The 19,512-nt window shown below is 38.4% G+C and overlaps 1 protein-coding gene across 1 annotated transcript in view; it reads left to right on the top strand.

Moving 5' to 3' along the window:
- The window catches only part of LOC124110628 (calcium uniporter protein, mitochondrial-like), a 104,701-nt gene that overhangs the window by 42,029 nt on the left and 43,160 nt on the right, over positions 1-19,512 (top strand). The window contains exon 3 of the mRNA XM_046469937.2: positions 15,126-15,296. Coding sequence (XP_046325893.1) covers positions 15,126-15,296 — 171 coding nt within the window. The remainder of the gene's footprint in view (positions 1-15,125; positions 15,297-19,512) is intronic.

Here is a 19,512-nt window from a genome sequence, read left to right as displayed (position 1 = left end):
AAGGCACTCGCATTTGAACTGGAAATGGTTTCCAGAAAATATTTTCCTACCTTTTTTCTTGTTCTTGTAAAATTGTATTGTATCCATACAGATGGATGATAACCTTTTGGTAACATATGGTGATGTAATGATATATTATGTTTTTACAATCCTAGCTATATTGTGTCGTTTGGATCACACTACATCTACATGATCTAGCCATTACTTCCCAATGGAGGATTGATTCCAGTGACAGGAACAGGCTGTTGGAAAAATAATAATGTTATTGCAAAATGAACAAAAAAAATGAAAACAGGGTAGTTGATCAGTGTGAATATGCTGCCATCTAAATTGGTGGATGAACAATATTTGCAAATATTGGCCCGTATTCTTACTGTACCTGGTGCCTTGTGGTTAGTAAAGAGGCAGAACTGTGGGCTGTTTATGGGCCATCTTGCATAGTAATATTGCTAAAAGCATTGGAACACCTTGCTTACACTGTATGTCTGAAGTTATCTCTCAATACTTTGGCAATATTTAGTTAATGCCTTTGAAAATGTTTAGTTTAAGAGAACATAGCACTTTTATTTTGGTTGAAAAATGTTTCCTCAAGAATACTCATCTGCTGAGTGTATCGGAATGACACGCCGACTATGAAGATGTTTGGCTGTCTGGGATACTATGTAAGAATAATAGATTGAAATGTGTTGAATTCTTTGGTTTTAACATTTTCTGAGTTTTATTTATACAAAATTCAAATAAATGTTTCATTGAAAACAAAAAAGGCTTTTGTTAAGTACTTGATTACAAAACAGTGTTTGTATTATTCTAATCTCTCAGCCTCAGCTTGAGGCGACTCTATCTCATTTTGTCAGCATGCCAGTAAATCTGGGCCAGGATGGTTCGTAAATCCATATCTTTTGCTCATCCTTGCTAATTTGAACATTTGGTTGACAAAGCAGAAGAAAAAATGCATCAATTGCTCGTAGAAATGCTTCCATAGAGCTGTAAAGAAATTGGTGATGACTTGAGACATTATCGTTAATCCTAGGCAGATCACAGTGTGACCTATTTACATGGCAGTGATTGTCAAATGCATTAATGTTCGCTCAACAGCTCTGTGAAGGCTATTTCCAATCAGAACGATACAAAAGTGTTATTAAAGCTGGGCAAGGTGTACTGACATGCTGTGAGAAAGTAGTAATAATGGCTTTGTCCCTTGTGACAGTCCCAAAGGAAGTCTTCCAAGGTGACCAGAGTTAGCTCTCTGACCTTATTGGTCAGAATTTAATCCCAGGGGACCCCGGGCAATGATAGGCAGTGAGGAAGTGAATCTATCATTAACCACTTGATTGTAGCATTGAAGATGGGAGAAATCTTATAGGAGTGACTACTGCGGCAGTTGAGGTGCTACTGTTTTGCTTGGATTGGTTTAAGAGTTCTATACTTGTGACATTAAACGATTGCTGTGTTAATAGTTCTGTTTGATTGTTGCAATAATTCCATCTTAATGTCTACAAATTGTCTGTTACTTCACCACCAGATAATTGGCGAAGTAATCAGTTAACAGCAGGGAAATAGTAGATCATACTTGGGTGAAAGCACTGAGAACTGATAAGGTGCTCCTGGACCAGAGCTCTGAATCCTGGCATGGCTAAGGGATGCAACTCTACACACCGATTTGCTGCATATGTCGCTTATGGGAAACCCTCTTCTTCATATTCTTCTTGTGATGCTAGTGACATAGACAGGGGATGATATGCTTTTCAACTGTTCTTACATTCTAGACAATCTTCTAGCAATATGTCAGAAAGGATTTCCTAATAAAATCAATACCTTTCCATTAAACTTGAAGTATGATTGATCATTCTTCAGAGATGGGAAGGAGCATGCTTCTATTCACAAGAATCGTATGTGACCATGTATTAGATGTTCCCACAGATGGAGCATCATGGAATCCAGCATGGTAGTAGGTAATTAATTTATCCCAACTCGTTATATATTCCCTGTAGACTGCACGAGGTGGAGGTGCCGCAGGGACAATGAAGGAGGAAATGAAGTCTTCAGATACTATTGTGATGCAAGCCACTACATATTAGATTAACCATGCAGAAGACTTTCTTCAATCTGCACTATTGTCTTATACCAGTAGCTATCTTCCTATTTTCTTGTCCTATTTCATGTTCTTTCTGTTGATGTCCATTCTTTCTGTTACCTCATGATGGAAAGTTACTTGGAAAGCGGCATCATTATTCAAGCAACAAATCAGATGATAGAAATGTCTGACTTGAGTAGTGGTTGCTGTACAACTGTCTAGATGTTGAGTATTGTCACATCAAGCGGCTGGTGATGCTCACAGTTTTCTTGACACTCTGGACATATTGATTTATGCCTGAAAGTCGGTCCTTGTCCAAAAACACACATTAATTTCATCGTAATTGTACATCTGGTTCCCTTGTTCAGTTTATCTGACAAGATGTCAAACGTCTTGAACCAGATGATAAATGTGTTGGCCATTGTTGCTGCTGTGAATGCAGTTATGATTTATTCTGTTATTATTTGTATCAGTGATAAAAATAAGAATTACCACTTTCATCTGTCAATTCATTTATTATATTCAAGAGTGAAAAACAGAGAATCCCTGCCAGATCATTTTTTTTGGAGGGGGGAGTCCTAGTGTCCCCATTCGCTCTTTGGAATGTGAAAAGTGTGAGATTGATTGCATTGAAAGCTTTTTTTATTACTTTGAAGAGAAGGTGACAGCCGAGACCCACTTCACATGTGCAGGATTTGACAAGTTTGACAGTCATAAGCAGGCTATGCTCAGCACAGACTTTAATATGCTAGATTGGGCAGTGCGGTTACGTCTGTGTGTGAAAAAAGGACTATAGAGCTACCTGTATTGTCAGGTGTCACAAACAGGTGCCCCACCCAACGGCAAAGTCTGGAGGATTTGGGACACACCCCTGCTTAAGTGAAATATGATAGGGATAGTTTCATAAACACTCCCATCAGTTTCAGATTCAAAAATATCATTACAACTGCATACGTTATCTTCAAAATAATTTCTTTTCCACATTACTTCTTGTAGATAATGACTGGAGAATACACAATTCAAATCTATGAATGTTAACATTGAAGGTTTTATAAGATCCTTTCATGCTTTTGACACGGCCCCTGTGATCACTGTGACCTTACGTGTCTGCCCACACATAAGTTACAGTAGATAGTGAGTACACATTGTCAACATTGCAGCGCGGGACATTAACCCTGCTTGCATCATCACCTGATTGCACAGTCGTGTCACATGTTGTTAAATGTTATCAAGTGTTCGGGTCTATCTGTGTAGATATGTGGGAGATGTTTATCAGGTATTAATTTTATTCTAATTATTTCATTGGTTTTCCTCATGAAACGGGGATATTAATAGCTGTCATTGATCTTACCAGGGTCTTGTTAGCAAGTCTGAGTAATGTTACAGAATTTAGTGGGTAATGTTGTACAACTGGAGTTTGTTTTGGACTGAGGAGCCATTTATTGATATATTGGCTGATGGACACATCAAGGTCATACATTTCAGCACTCTGTCTCTATTAATGGTAATAGGTAGTTGTGTGATTTTGTTATTTTTCTTAATTGTTGGAAACAGACAGACAGACAGACAGACAGACAGACAGAACACACACACGCACATGTGCGCACAACTATGCAAACGCGCGCGCGCGCACGCACACACACACACACACACACACACACACACACACACACACACACACACACACACACACACACACACACACACACACACACACACACACACACACACACACACCACCACCACCACCACCACCACCACCACACACCACCACACATAAGTGTGCACACACCTATGCACGCACGCACACACACACACACACACACACACACACACACGCACTGCTATAGTTTTGTGTCACCACATGGGTCAAATATATGGCAGCAGCAATAAGTAACAGGCCTGATAATAAGTCGGTGCACTCATAAATGTCCAGAATTTTGTCAATGATTAATGAGGCATGTGAACTGTGCTTGAGACTGTAGCCGGTGGTCCAAGTTTTCAGATAGCTATCCTGTCCACATTGGGCATGTAGGTAAGTTGTAGAAGGCCTCAAATCACCCTCATCATGCTCTCCTGTGAGTGCAGCCATCCTTCTAGAAATTTGCAAAGCACCTCAAATCAACAACTGTAAACAAGCTCCTCACCACAGAGCTCTACACCACAAAGGTGTCAAGCACTGAGATGGAGCTTGCATTGTAAACAACTAAGGGGGGTCACTCTATTTTTGAGCTGCTATTATTATATTATGGACCACCAGTGCAATGATCTTCATTGCAACGTTAATCACCATATACTTCGATACAGGAAGTAGGTAGTTTTTACATGGAGTTTGTACATTTGTTCTTAAACCAATGTCTGAGAAACCAATCATTACTGTTTGAGACCTGTAACATGAGGTGAAGGGCTGGTGCTGTTTGTGCCACAACTTGCCTGGCAAGAACAGCTTTCCTAACACTGTAACTCTCACCAGGCTACTGGGTTGTGCAGGACAGGAATCCTGCATTGCACTCAACTCAGTATGGATGCAGGAAATAATAAAGCTTGTGACCAAAGGGATAGACACAAATCGTCCTCTAGGTCAAAAGGGGATGCTGGAGATACTCTTTTACATAAAGTGGCATGCAGCACCTATTATAGTGTGCTCTGACTTACTTCTTGGCTTGTTTGCAAGTTTGATGACCATTGTACTATTATGACATAAACAAAGGTAAAGAGTAGAATAGAAACACATGGATCAGATATGAGCTGCTGTTTTCTTGTACACAGCAGGGTCAGTCGGGTAGCCTAGTGATTCAAGCGTTCGCTCGTCACGCCTAAGGCCCGGGTTCGATTCCCCACATGGTTACAATGTGTGAAGCTCATTTCTGGTGTCCCCTGCCGTGATATTACTGGAATACTGCTAAAAGCAGCGTAAAACTATACTCACACATTGTACACAGCGTTTTGAAGCTTTCCCTTGACTAACATCTAGTTTCTGAAACAAAAATATTTTACAGAATAAAACATTTGTTAAAGTATCTTTATAAAATATCATATAAAGGAGCCTGAAACTGCAGGAATCGAGATTTTCTCGGGCAAGAATAAGCCGCAAATATAGCTTTGTATAAAGAATAGTGAAGATAAAATGCATACATCCTTCGTTTGTTTGAACTACCAACTTCTAAATGCCTGGATGGCAGTGGAAGTATCATAGAACACAGGAAATTTATACATTACAAGGTTACTTCAGTTGAATATCTAGTGTTGAGTGTGAGCATTGCCAGTCCTTGCCGTTAAGGGCGATGGGTCAGCCTAGTGGTTAAAACACTCGCTCGTCACGATATAATTATTTAAATATGCCTACCGACAATGACTGAAAATAGTACTATTCTATAAATATTAGCTTCCACGGTGATGCGGCCGTCAAACCAGCTGTTTCAATCAGAGGGGGTTTATTGTGATTTAATAGCCTCTGATTGACCAATCAGAATCAAGTAAATTCCAAATTCATGGTAGAATATCCGATTATCTGCTTGTGTGTCTGATTACAGTGCAGCGAGTCATGTTGGGTCAGTAGTTTGGGAACATATAGAAGAAGGGCATACAACTGAGAGGGGTGACAAGCTGTTATGAAAGTAACAGTTACTGGCAGATTATTTTGTTATACACATGCATGACTTTTGGACAGTCATTTTCAGTATATATACTACTCAAAAGATGTTAAGGACCACCCAGTTCTTTCATATTTACTGTAGTTAATCTACAGATAACAAAAGCTGAAACAATCAGGTGGTCCTTTACTTCTTCTGAGTAGAATATCAATGAGAGTATGTATGTAGCATTTTGACAAATCTACATGAAATGATTTTGTGGGCAAGTGTATGTCATGATGAAAATTATTTGAATTTAATCACTTTTAAATAAATTGGGGGAAAAACAGTTCTAAGGTTGTCTGGAGGTTTACTTTAGACTAAAGTTCTTGTTGAAGAATGTGAGGGAACAAACTAGATAACCCCTTTTTATAAACAAGCAGCTGTAGTTTAAGTTGCAGAGGGAATAATCTTTGCTATTCCAAACAATCCTTACAAAATATGTGCTAGATATTCGTATTCGCTGGACAAGCGTTATATAAAATGAAAGTTGAAAAGCAAACCATTTCACTTTGCTGCAGTTTATCACCAGTTCTTGCAGCAAGCATTGGGCCTGGAACCACTGTACATGTGGAAAGGTTGGAGGGGTGCTTCAGTCATTGCCAAAGGTTTTATCGCCCTTTACAACAAGAAGATAGCCCACAGGGCGGGTGTTTATTGCCAGGATCTTATTCTACTTGAGATGTTGGCGCCAACATTTATCACCTTCCATGTCAATGTGCATTTTTAAATATAATTTTTTTAGCGTTTATGGTGTGAAAAATCAGCTTCCTTGTGTCTTGTTCCGAAACCCTGTTTGTGCAGACAAATTTGAAATCAAATTGGATATGTGTGTAAATGTTTCTGCTCATGATGAAAACATTATAATGCTTTGACGTGTTTTTGTTAACCCACACGAGAACCGGTCAATCTAATTTCTGTAAACACGGGCCACTAAATCAATCAGCTTTAAACAGATGAAAGACTGCAAAAATATTGTTTTTTCTAACCTGTTTAGAAGTATATTCTATGACATTATGATAAAGCTTAAATAAATGTATGTATGCAGCATAATTCTTTCTGCTTTGGATGTTTTTGTTGAATATGATTGTTCACTTGACCTTTATATTTTGGTGTAATGTTATGGAGCTCCAATCATTTCCCATAGCCTCATGATGTGAATGTCAATGCAACATACCAATAGTTCATACTTATGTATAGCCTTGCAAATCTCAGTAGTTTTGAAATATGTGAAAGATTAATTAAATCCTTTTAATAAACACTCTCTAAGGCATCTTCATTCTCTGGTCAAAAGTTTTTCGTTTCTGACATATATGATCGTGTTTCGAATCCCACATTTGCCCTGATAATGTTTAATGGTTCATCAGCATCATACCTGTGCACATGGTTTTCACCAAAGTGGTTAATTAAGATCTGCCTCACTTCAGGCCTGCCACCCCCACCAAGCTATCATGCGGTGATGTACCTTTAAAACTGTTCAAAGCAGCATTAAGCCAAACTCATGAATTCATCCCATATAAACCTTGTTTAAAGAGCCTTGTATGTGTCCATTTAGAACATAACTTTATTTTACATAATACTTTCACCAGATGTTCCCCTCTGAACTCCTGCGATCTCCCTAGCAACCTACTGATCCCAGGAAATGGGGCTTTGTCATCCTGCCAAATAAAGCTGTGAAACCGGCAACATGGGGAAGGTTGAGGTACTCGCGCTTTCGCAGTAGGGTTAAACTGTTGTAATAGACTGTATTGTTAATAATGTAGAGTCTTTTTTTACTGTGATGACTATTGCATTGGTGAATATGACCCAAATAGTCAGTTTGTTTCCATGGTGTCTTTTTGCCAATAACAAGACTCTTTAATATTTCTGTCTTGTGTGATGACTAGAGGGCTTCTTTTTTAGAGCTGGACAATTTGGAAAATCTGTGACAGTTGGATCAAGAGGTTTGATAACTAAGTGGGAAAAAAATGCCTTAATTTACTTAATGGTGCCAATGATATACCTAGAAATAAACTTGACAGATTGTGTTACTTGTTATCGGAACTTATCGATGAACTTGGCTCTGTGCCTGTGTCTTAAGGGTACAGTGTTCTTTCCTCTTGTTGATGATATGTTCTGCCCATCATTCTCTATAGACAAATTCACACTGCTAAACTTAATTGTTTTAACACAGATTTTACACTAGAAAATATAATGTAATTAGGCAAGCAAGGGTAAATTACTGTTCTTATTTTTGAAATTTTCGATAGGTAGAATTAACCATTTTAATCTCAGACGTAATCTCGGAAGAGTGAGAGTGAACATCAATGGCCTGTTTTGTATGTTGGGATGTATTGATGCCGGGGAAAGTCTGATGCACACTTCCTATGGTTTTTTGCATAGTTGATGATTGAACACTACATAAACATTGTTTTTCTCATATCCATCTGTTGGTCATTGGAAAAAAATAGGCCACCAAACAGATGTGACCGAACTGCGTTCCACCTGCTGTCATGATCCTATTGACTGATTCCTTTATCAATAAGTGAAGTTGCTTCGTATTTATTGGAATAATGTTTTGTAGGAAAACAGTTGTCATCAGCATCACTTTAAGCCTTGAGATATATGTCACATTCTGAGTGCTGACACTCACTGAAACGTGAAGGGCACAGGTGGCCAGTGGTCGATTTTATGCTGCAATTGAGTGTATGGAGTTGTGTCCCGTTGCCATACCAGGATCTGCTGATTATGAATTCGTCTTTATTTTGAACTTGGTTTGTCGGCAGCATACCCATGCTCATTGATTTGAACAAAATGCTAAACATCTGCCATCTGTGTCACTTTAGACTCTTCTCTTAGAAATTGCTTACACACTGTTATGAAACTGGAATGTCATTCAAAGCGGTATTGAACTCAATTCACTCACTAACTCAAACATGAATGGTAACTTTCATTGGCAGTCCTTTAGGAGGCAGCTGTCTTCTGGAAATAAAATGCACACTTGTTCATGTATTGATGTGCAGACGTTGTTACGACATACAGTTGTAATGAATAGTCAAAGTAACATAGTCTTCGAATTGTTGCCATGGTTACAAATATGACCTTGCTGCTAAGGGTTTTTGTAATGATGTTAATCTTGTTAAGGCTTCTGTTTTTTATTAGCTGGTTGAAAAAAACCTTGGCTTAAATTTCAATGTAGGTGGTCAAAACATGTTTAACTTCCAGAATAGTCCTGCAACTATTGAATGGAAAAAAACCTAGACGGTCACACCATCACAGAAGTACAATTATTGTGATGCCTATACTGTAAGATAACTGATTTTTGTTTTTGTTGTTGTTTTTCAAAATAAAGATTTTTATACATATTTTGCACCATTTCTTATGAACAGCAATGATCAGATCTTCTGTTTCTTCCATTTCACCTAGTTGTGAAACAGCCTGCAAAAACGATTTTTTTAAAAGTCGTTTATTTTATTTTTTCTAATTTCAGTTTCATTTGTCAGGCAATCTTGTAAATCAAATAAAAAAATATATATGGCGTAATAAGAAATTAATTTGTATGGATCGAAACATTTCTTTTCCGCTGTAATTCTAGAGACTATCATTGTTTTGTGAGATATAGTATGGCTGACATGCATTGTATTTCTCTGTTGAAATATGTTATTTCATCAAATATAGATTGATATAAATAAAAAACATGGCGTGAGAATAGAGAGTCAGCCCAGTTACAGCATGTGTTTGGCCTTTCAACATGTTCAAATCACTTGTGTTATGACTCAGTGGACAGCTTCTCTGTTGGTTTATATCGATTGGACGGCAAGGGCAGTGCAGGTATGCAGTTTATATAGCACACTCTGAGACAGGGCCATCATCCAAACTGGCCAATATTTATTACTGGATGTGATGTTGAACTTCTGAGGAATTGGGTTTGATGTGTGAGTTTATGTTGATGTTACTACATACAATCAGACAGGCAGCTGTCACGGTATGCAATCGAACCTTGTTGTGACAAACTTGTGGCGTCCTGGAAAAAGGTTTGCGTTATCCAGGGTTTGAGACATCCAACAAAGTGTATTTTTGAAAACCAAACATCATGTTATGAGTGATTGTCACCAGATCCAGATGCAGCATTGATTTCAAGGCGTTTGCCTGGAGAGCAGCAGGTCGGGGGTTCATTCCGTGGCTGTTAAAGGATGGTACTTATTGCTACCCTGCCTGGGTCTATAAAATCAGTAAATTAGTCCAGACAAGTACATGCATGCACGCTAGGGATGTGCGGTTTTATCGGTATACCGGTATATTGCAATACAAATTCATCACGATACGTATCGCGATACATTTTTGGCGTATCGGTTTTTCCCTCATTATTCAAATTGTGACTGACATGTATATTCCATGATGTATAGTCTTACCTTATTAAATCAAAACAAAGACAAAACAAATGCTTCATACTCTTTATTTGATTGTAGATAAAAAAAAAATTACAATTTATTAAAATTGGTTCATAATTTTGACCAAATTGTTAACATTGCAGCTTTCATATTAATATTTGTCAAAGGGATATGAAAAAAAGCTTTTCTCTTGGTAGAAATTATTTCCCAATATATTGCAATGATATTGCAATATGTTTTTGAAATATTGCAATATATCGCAATACACTTTTTTGTCCAATTCCCAACCCTAATGCACGCACACGTGTCACTATATATATGCTATAATTTTAAACACATATTCACCTCACCTTACCTCACAAAGCTTTGAAGATCCAACTCCCCTACTTAAACATAGACTACCGTCATATAGCTGGAATATTGCTGAGTGCGGCGTTAAACAACAAACCAACATAGACTTGCTACAGTCATAGTGCTACGATCCCTTCATCAATAGTGTGGACATGTGTGTTATGTCTTTGCTTTTTTAGATGTTTTTTACTTTTGAAGTGGCTTTATTATATTTACTGTCCAGAGATTTATCTGGCCATTCTTAGAGGACAATCTTTGGCCTCTAGTCTATGCCAGATGTCTGAGAATTCCCAAATTTGAATTGCAAATTTTTCTATTCAGATATTTGTAATGGTTTATCTTTGTAAAAGTGGCTTATATTTCACTGATAACATGATAACCAGTAGAGAGGAAAGGGCTGTAATGCTCACTGTTGTGTTGTTGCAGTGAGTGTAATGTTAACATATCTCTGAACTTTAGAAAATAAAATAAAAATACTTTTCAAACTATTCAAATTTGGGACAAAATGAAGCTTTTTCCCAGTTTGCTTGCCATGGACACTTAGTCTGAAAAGTTAGATAAACCCTGGCTGTTAAAGACATATTATGAGAAACTGCTTTCATTGATAGATGATAGAAAATATATCCCAATTTACATGATTTACCAATTTATGAAAATAGTTCAGAATTATCTTCAAACATGGAAACAGTTTTAGGACTTGATCTAACAGAATTCTGTCCTCAGTTCATGTATGAATAAATTTTATTTTTTCTCCCTGAATTGACATGTGTACTGACATCCAAGGTTTAGATATCGACATGAATTATGTGCAGTCAGTATCTGGTTGTTATTAATGTAATATGATATGGGGGCAGATGTGCATCATTGATATTGTCAGGCACTGAGGTAATGCCAAGTACCATCTCCATTGTTTGTAGTGTACACTTTGTGCACTGGGAAACAAGGAGAATATATTAAATGCATTACATTACCAGATTCACTAGAAGTGTTAAACTGCAGCATGGTATCTCAGTGGGCTATGAGGTTTTGTTTTGTTTGTTTGTTGTTTAACACCGCACTCAGCAATATTCCAACTATATGACAGCGGTATGTAAATAATCGAGTCTGAACCAGACAATCCAGTGATTGACACAATGAGCATCGATCTACGTAATTGGAATTTGATGACATGAATCAACCAAGTCAGCGAGGCTGACCACCCGATCCCTTTATTGGCTTCTTATGACTAGCAAAGTCGCCTTTTACAGCAAGAATGGGTTGATCTAATCAACCCTTGGGGCTATGGGAATTCATGTTAAACTGCAGCTTGGTATCTCAGTGGGCTTCCAATTAAAAAAACCCGGCATTAGTAAGGACAAGTATACGTGAACATGCATGCACACATACACCATTTCCCGCACCATTACGCCATCTAACAATTGCACCATTTCACCTCACGCCACTGACCATCCAACATTTACCATTGAGTAAACTGAACTTGATTATTATGTTTTAGAAGTCAGAACATTTGCTGCTGTTCTGCCATTGTGATAATACATTGTGAACTTGATGTCCTGTATATAGTTTGGCATGAAGCATCCAGCAGACACCACTCTTTCTTATGTGGCTGGAGCCTTCGGGTTCAATTGATGTCAATAATTGAGACTATATCCTGAGATGCTGATGGCTGCAGAATCTTAGCCACACGACCATTAGACACCCCTGTCTGACTAGTGAGAAGAAAATTAATCTGTCACTTACTGGGACAAATCTATACTTAGGAATAGAGGGCTACTATATATGTGGCATACGTTGTGTAGATAGACCATGATGGTCCTGTATGACTGGACTAAAGGCTTGGTGGGGAAAGGAAGAGGAAGTGTGTGCAGGACTGCCACCTGTGTTCCTGGTCGCCATTATCAGGATAACACCTATAAAGTCTACTCCCTTCCAGGTCGGCCTCATCATGCATTAATGATGAACGCAGCCATCATGCTATTTTTGTTAGATTAAATAAACACTGTTACTTACTTGAGTTGCTGTCAGTAATATGGTTTATGTTGTGATTACACATCAAGTCAGGCTGGAATTACCAAAGAAATTGTAAGTTGTTCTCAGACTTTGTATGTTGTGACTTTCAGTTTGCAGGGTGTATTTGTTTTACAGAAATTTGATGTTCGGTTTATCTCAGAAACTTTTCCTGAGATGCTAGCTGCAATTGATAGTCAAACTCTTACGGTTTTTAAACTTTATTGCTGTAAATGCTGTTATTTATGGAGCTGAGCTATTTTTAAAAAACCCCTGCTGATTTGAATTCATTAGAGTCCTAAAACAACTTAAAATAGTTTCAACTGGTAGTTTTGATTCTTTTGAATGCCAGGCAAATTCTGGGTCGGAGTAGGCCCCAAGCATTCAAAGTCTTAAGAGCTGACTGACAATACAATTGGGTCAGCTGTTATTGTGTGTTCATCGTACCCGCACACCATGAGTATTTGTTCATGCATTCAGCTACTTGTTGACCTGGTTTGGACACGTATATTTACTGGTTTCTGTGATACGCCTGGAATATTGCTGGTTGTGACTTAAAACAATACTCATTCAGCCACAGTAGTTTGGTGGAGTTTCTTGTATCATCAGATCAAACAAACAATATTCATGAAGCTTTTGACCTGACAATGCAATTCTTTCCTCTCAGGCATGTTCTACAGCTACATAACTTTAGCTTTAGAACAGGCAAGATCTATTTTGAACAGATTAATGTATAATGAGAGAACAGTTACAGATTTTGCCTTATGTATGAGCTAGGAATGCTTTTTACTGGGAATGATATATGGAAAATATGCTTTTATGATAGGAATTACAGATATTTATGTTGTCATCTTGATAAAAGGCATGATCTAGTTCCAATCCAGGAACAATTATAGGCATTTGTATGCATGACTTTAAGGGCTAAAATCCCTTTCCAGATGAACAGTGCTACTGGGTGACAAGAAAAGCCTGCTGATAATATAATTTCTTTAATTCTACCTCAATGTCCTCCTCTTACTGGATCTCTGGTATGAGAGTGGCAGGTTCCTGCTTTGGGAGTCCGTAGACAGATTTAATCACAATTTTTTGGGTATCTTGGGAAGGAATCAAAACGGGCATTGGCTATGGCATTCTATTAATCTTGAGTATCAGAGGCAGTTCAGTGATCTCAGGGGTGATCGAAGCAGTACAGTTCTTGCGGTGGAAAACAGCTAATAGGTCTGTAAAGAAGGACGGGGACATGAAGATTAGGGTTGTAATGAATATTTAACCGTTTCTCAAGATGTGCTTATTTTATTTGATAACGTGATATATTATCGATTATGAATTGAAGTTTAAGTCAATCTTAATGGGACAGTAATTGTTTAAAAATATGTGTACTGGAGTCTTGATAGAAGGTGAATGGAGTCGAAGGTGAACATAAGTGTTTTCATTTTGTCCAAAAATAATTTTTTTGAACAATATTCATTATCTTGTGTTTATATATTTTTTAACTGTTGAAAAGTAGGATCCCAAGTTTATTTGATTTATTGTATACTTATATCTGTTGATCTTAAAATGTTGGGAAAAAACAGACTGCTTTGTAATATTCTCATATCGTAGTGAGTTTCTGAATAGAAATCAATAATATTTTACCGCCTAGAATCCCAGGATATTTCAACCTGAAATTAAATCCAAAGTGGATGTCATTGTGTCTTTTTATTTGAGAGATATTGATTTTTGTATCCTTCATTGCTGATGAAAGGGTTTATGGGTTCTGGTGTAACATGCTCGGGCTTCTGTTACACCAGATCAGGATTTGTTGAATTATGCAAAGCCTTATGGAGTGATAAATGATAGTGACAACATAATTGTAAAAGCTTTGCCTTTGGATATACAAACATGATAACGTTTGGCTGCAAAGGAAACTTTTAACACGTTGTTGTACCATGATGCAAACATTTTACTGGATCTTAGCACCTCATCTTGACAGTGCTTGTGTAGCAGGGTGTGGAGCCATCCCACAGATGACATCAGTTCCTTGTCAGCTTGCTGGCAGGGTTAACCTCTTTGGTCATGTGGACAAGGTGTCCGACCTCAAATCAGAAGGACTGTGGTTCGAATCCCTTCACTACATTGGGGCTGAGCATGTTCATATTAAATTTCAGCAAAATAAGTCTCAGTACCCTACTATGCGGCCCGGGACGTGTCATCTGTTAAGGGGGGAGTAAGTAGCAGGGGGTGGAGCCATCCCACAGATGACATCCTTACCTTGTCAGCTTGCTGGCGGGGTTAACCTCTTTGGTCCTGTGGACAAGGCGTCTGACCTCGGATCAGAAGGTCCGTGGTTCAAATCCCATCACAGGACTCGAAAATTTTATGGCTGCTACACTTGATAAGTTTGATATCTATTTCTTATTCTCTTGGGAACAAGTGTGCATGAATGGCTCAGTTTTCTAAGACACTGCAATTCACTGGTCAGAGCTTTGTCCCCTAAGTGCCAGAATGTTGTATCTGTTGGCCTTGGATTTGTGAATTAAGTCTTTTGTCAAAGGGCTAAAGGGTGGTTGGTTAGGCCAGACTTTTCAGCATGTGCTTTTCAGCAGACTCGAATCCCCATATTGGTATAATATATGATACAATTGGATGCCTTGGCCATTGTTATAACTCTAAACAATGAGACGACACTGATTGATGATCTTGTTTTTTCAGATGTAACTGTCAAGTACTCTGACGGCCTTCCAGTCCTCTCAGTGCCTTTACCGTCTCGTCGGGAGACCTGTGAATTCACCCTCAAACCCATCACCCACACAGTGGGGGATTTCCTGCGCTTCCTCCGAGAAGAGGATGGAGGCATTGACAGAGCCTCAGTATACACACAAGGTCAGTCACTTGCAATGCTGGAGCACGTTTTTGATCAGGGCTGATATACCTAAGCCTTGACATATTGCATCGAACATCGAAACCATGACGTAGTGATCAAACATTGAATCCATGACAATACATCAAACACTGTAACCTTGATATAATACATCAAACACTGAATCCATGACATATAAATCAAACACTGAAGCCATGACATAATTCCTAGCAAAGATGACCCATACCTCACAAAAATAGCCCAATTGTAGCAAAGATAGCCCATTCCTAACAAAGATGACCCATTCCTAACAAAGATGACCCATTCCTCACAAAACAATGCAAGAAAGTCAGGAACAATGACATGATATGTATCACAATAATTTGTTCCTATTATAAATGAAATGTATGTATTGCTACAGAGTGAAGCTGTGTGTTAATCCACATGGACTGAAGCGTCTTGCTTATTGTATTGCTCAGTTGATAACTAAGGTGCAGTGCTGGATGAGAGTCTCCAGGCTCATGGTGTGGGTGGAGATAGTGATCAGCAGCCGACATGTCTGCCAGTAATAATGATGTATCCTCGCTGTAACTCAACATCCATTCAGTGTTTGTAGAGGGGAGGTTGTACATTTTTCCGATTAATTTGGTTTTGCCATGGAAACAAGCGGAACTTAGGATTAATCGAAGACTGAGTCTAGCGAGTATGTTATCGCCATAACTGTTATGTGCCTTACAATATACAGTCTATGAAGGTAAGAGGAGTATCAAATATAGGAGCCTTGGATAGCTCCAACCATATAATGGAACTGTTTACTAGGATATTAAAACAGATATATACCAGGCAGTCTTATATCTGGATTATGTAAGATTGTCATCACTATCAAGTAGCTAAATTGTTTGAATGGAAGAGTGATCTCTATAATGTAATATGGAGAAAAAACACAGGTAATTTGCAACTTGTCCGAGGATGCAGAATCTGCAGCAAAGTCTGACACTAATCAAGTTTCGGTGCAGCAGAGGCTATGGTTCGGGATGTGTGTTAAATGTTCTGCTGAAATATTTGATTGAAATGATTGGATGTAGACAGGGATGAAAGGTGATGTTGAGCAGCAATGCCTTCTTGGTTTAAGTCGAGAGATGTTGAGATCAGAGGAAAGCTTGATGAAACAGCATCAGATATGCACTTGCTATGATGACAAACACTGAACTGGGCTCACTTGTGTAATTTGGATGATATATTACCAAGGTGACAGGCTGTCCAGGAGAGAAAACATTTTAAGACCTTGCCTTTTTAAGTCCTCTTTTCTTCACTAGATATTTGTCCCCATTCATCAACTACATAACACTGCTCAATAACTTAAATGAAGCTGTCAAACCAGGAAAAGAGGACGTCTCCGGAATCGAGGAATACCATGCAACACCGAATAAACCAATCCACCATTTTCACGCAACTTGTCTGCTTCACACTCCTGTGTAAGCTTCTCTTGTTGTCATGCTGTGGAATAAGCAAGGTGGTTGTCGGTATAAATTCTATTCACCTTTGAAAAAATTGCTGCCTGTCCATCACGGTATCTCCTGGAAAAGCACTTAACTGATAACTAGGTTTGACCCTTCGAGAAAAAGTGTCTTCTCAGTCACATTTTTTTAGTGCACTACAAAGGATTGGACACACAGGAGACTTGGATGTTAATCTTAAATTTTCAGCTATTGCTGGTTTTCTTTTTCTTCACTTGTTTAAATTACTTGTTCCTGTGGGAATGTTCCTGTACAGTTTGTTTAATAAGAAGGTTCTCCAGAGGACTGGATCCATTCTGTCCTGTTCTTTCCTCTTAATAAAAGAGGACAATGCTTTGTGAAAACTGTTAGTCTTGGCATGATTGGTTCAAGTTATTCAGTCCATCAACTCAAATTTCATATTCAAGTGATATCAATCTAATAATTAATGATTAAGCAAATTACAGGAGACGCTTATTACAATGAGACCAAGACTTGAAACAGGTTACAGACCGGGGAGTTTTGTTCTCCTTTAACCATTTCCATGATCATTGGAAATCTCTGCTAAAAACATATTCGATTGTAAGATTCCCTATGTTTATGAATCACTATCAGATAGTGATGACACCAGGTGTTCATGAAAAGGCGAACATATCATTTTGTATGTTTGTTTGTTTGTTTAACGCCGCACTCAGCAATATTCCAGCTATATGACAGCGGTCTGTAAATAATGGATTCTGGACCAGACAGTCCAATGATTGATATCATGAGCATCGATCCAAGCAATTGGGATACAATGTCATGCATCAAACAAGTTGGCGAGCCTGACCACCCGATCCCATTAGTCGCCTCTTACGACAAGCAAAGTCGCATTTTACAGCAAGCATGGGTTGCTGAAGACCTATTCTGCCCGGGCCCTTCACGGGTCAAACACATCCTGCCTACTGGTGGCACCGGTCATAAAAACATGCAAAGGCAATTCAGTTGATCACCTAAAGAAAACACAGTCCCAGAAGAGACATCTGCCTGTTCAGTTCTTTGGGTCAGGATGATACGATTTTGAAAAGTATCAAGTACGTTAATCCTTCTCCAGAAATATGCACAGTTCTGAAGGGATAATTACACTAGTCATTTGATGTTTTAACTCACTTGTCTCAGACAAAGCGACATGAAATTTCAAATCTAGTCTTTGAAGTTGCAAAAACACTTAGTAAACTTATGATGCATTCTTGTATATCCATAGTACAAGTCACAGCAAATGTGTTTGGGAAGTTTTTTGTAGTTGTGGTTTTTAACTCAACTTGCTTGGTGCAAGTTTAAATACTGCGTATGTCACTATCCTATGAGTTGAAAAGTATAATCTGCTTAGATGGGTCTCAGTGAGTGAGTGAGTGAGTATGGTTTTACGCCGCTTTTAGCAATATTCCAGCAATATCACGGCGGGGGACACCAGAAATGGGCTTCACACATTGTACCCATGTCGGGATTCGAACCCGGGTCTTCGGCGTGACGAGCGAACGCTTTAACCACTAGGCTACCCGACCGCCCCAGATGGGTCTCAGAAAACTGGTACAGGTAAATAGATTGTTTGATTGATCTTTGTTTATTCTTCGTATACTTGTTGTAGTCTAGTAGAAGCATTTTGTCCGATGAGATAATAGTTGCACCATTGTGGTATTAATCTCACACATCTTTGTCACTTTTTGCTCTCCTCTTACATCACTGCAGGGGTGGTCGGGTAGCTTAGTGGTTGAAGCATTCTCTCGTCACGCTAAAGACGTCAGTTTGATTCCCTATATGGGTACTAAAGGTGTAACGATACGGGAGGGTCATATCGCGATACAGGGGTCACGATACGATACGTATCACGATACAGTTTTTACTGGTACAAGCTAAGCCAAGTTGATGTCTTTCTGCTCTCTAAAAGATGTGACAAGTACAGTTGAAGAAGATAAAAGGTTTTTATTTACTGTTATAGCAAATTGTCAGCAATACAGTATGTTTGACTGAAACAACAAACTGGCTTTGAAATTGTAAAACGTATTTCATGTTTAAAAGTACCGTATTTTCTTGAGTATAGTGCAAACCCATGTATAATGCGCACCCCCTCTAGCGGGTTCAATATTTTGGAAAAAAAAAAAAATTGAATATTAAGCGCAGAAAAAAATTACACCGTACCCCTTCAGCGAGGTCCGGCAAACGAACGGGTGATGAGAAACTTTGTCAGTACAAATTCGAAATTTGAGATAAAAAATCACCAGACATGTTGATTTACCGTTTAAATTGTATTTTTTGTTCAGCTAGGCATTGTTTTATATCCAGGGATTAACATTACCTTGTGTATTTTCTCGTAAAATAAGCCGGACACAGCAATCAGCTGTACACACGTTTTCTTGGAATCTACCGGTGATTCGGTCAAGACACACCCAATGATATGACTTTAAAGGATTTTAATGCAAGGATCGGCAAAAGTTGTATCTGAAACTATTTTTTTATCAGGAATAATATATTCCAATACCTTGTTAATTTAGATGCAGCTTTTACTATACATATTTAAAATAATAATAACCCTAAGCGAAGCAGCTGATCGCTATTGCCGGGTATTATTTTTTACATGGAACCAGTCTGACCAGTCACCGTCAAGGCTCCCGTGCACGTGATCGCGAGAATTACGTGTTGACATAGAATCGTCCAACAAAAACAAATATGACTTTTAACGAATCAAAGTATGGCATTTATGATA

This window comes from Haliotis rufescens, unplaced genomic scaffold (genome assembly GCF_023055435.1).
Source record: "Haliotis rufescens isolate VD_foot unplaced genomic scaffold, xgHalRufe1.0.p SCAF_11, whole genome shotgun sequence".
Lineage (NCBI taxonomy): Eukaryota > Metazoa > Mollusca > Gastropoda > Lepetellida > Haliotidae > Haliotis > Haliotis rufescens.
The sequence above is the reverse complement of the archived record's forward strand: the minus strand, read 5'-3'. Positions and strand labels throughout refer to the sequence as shown.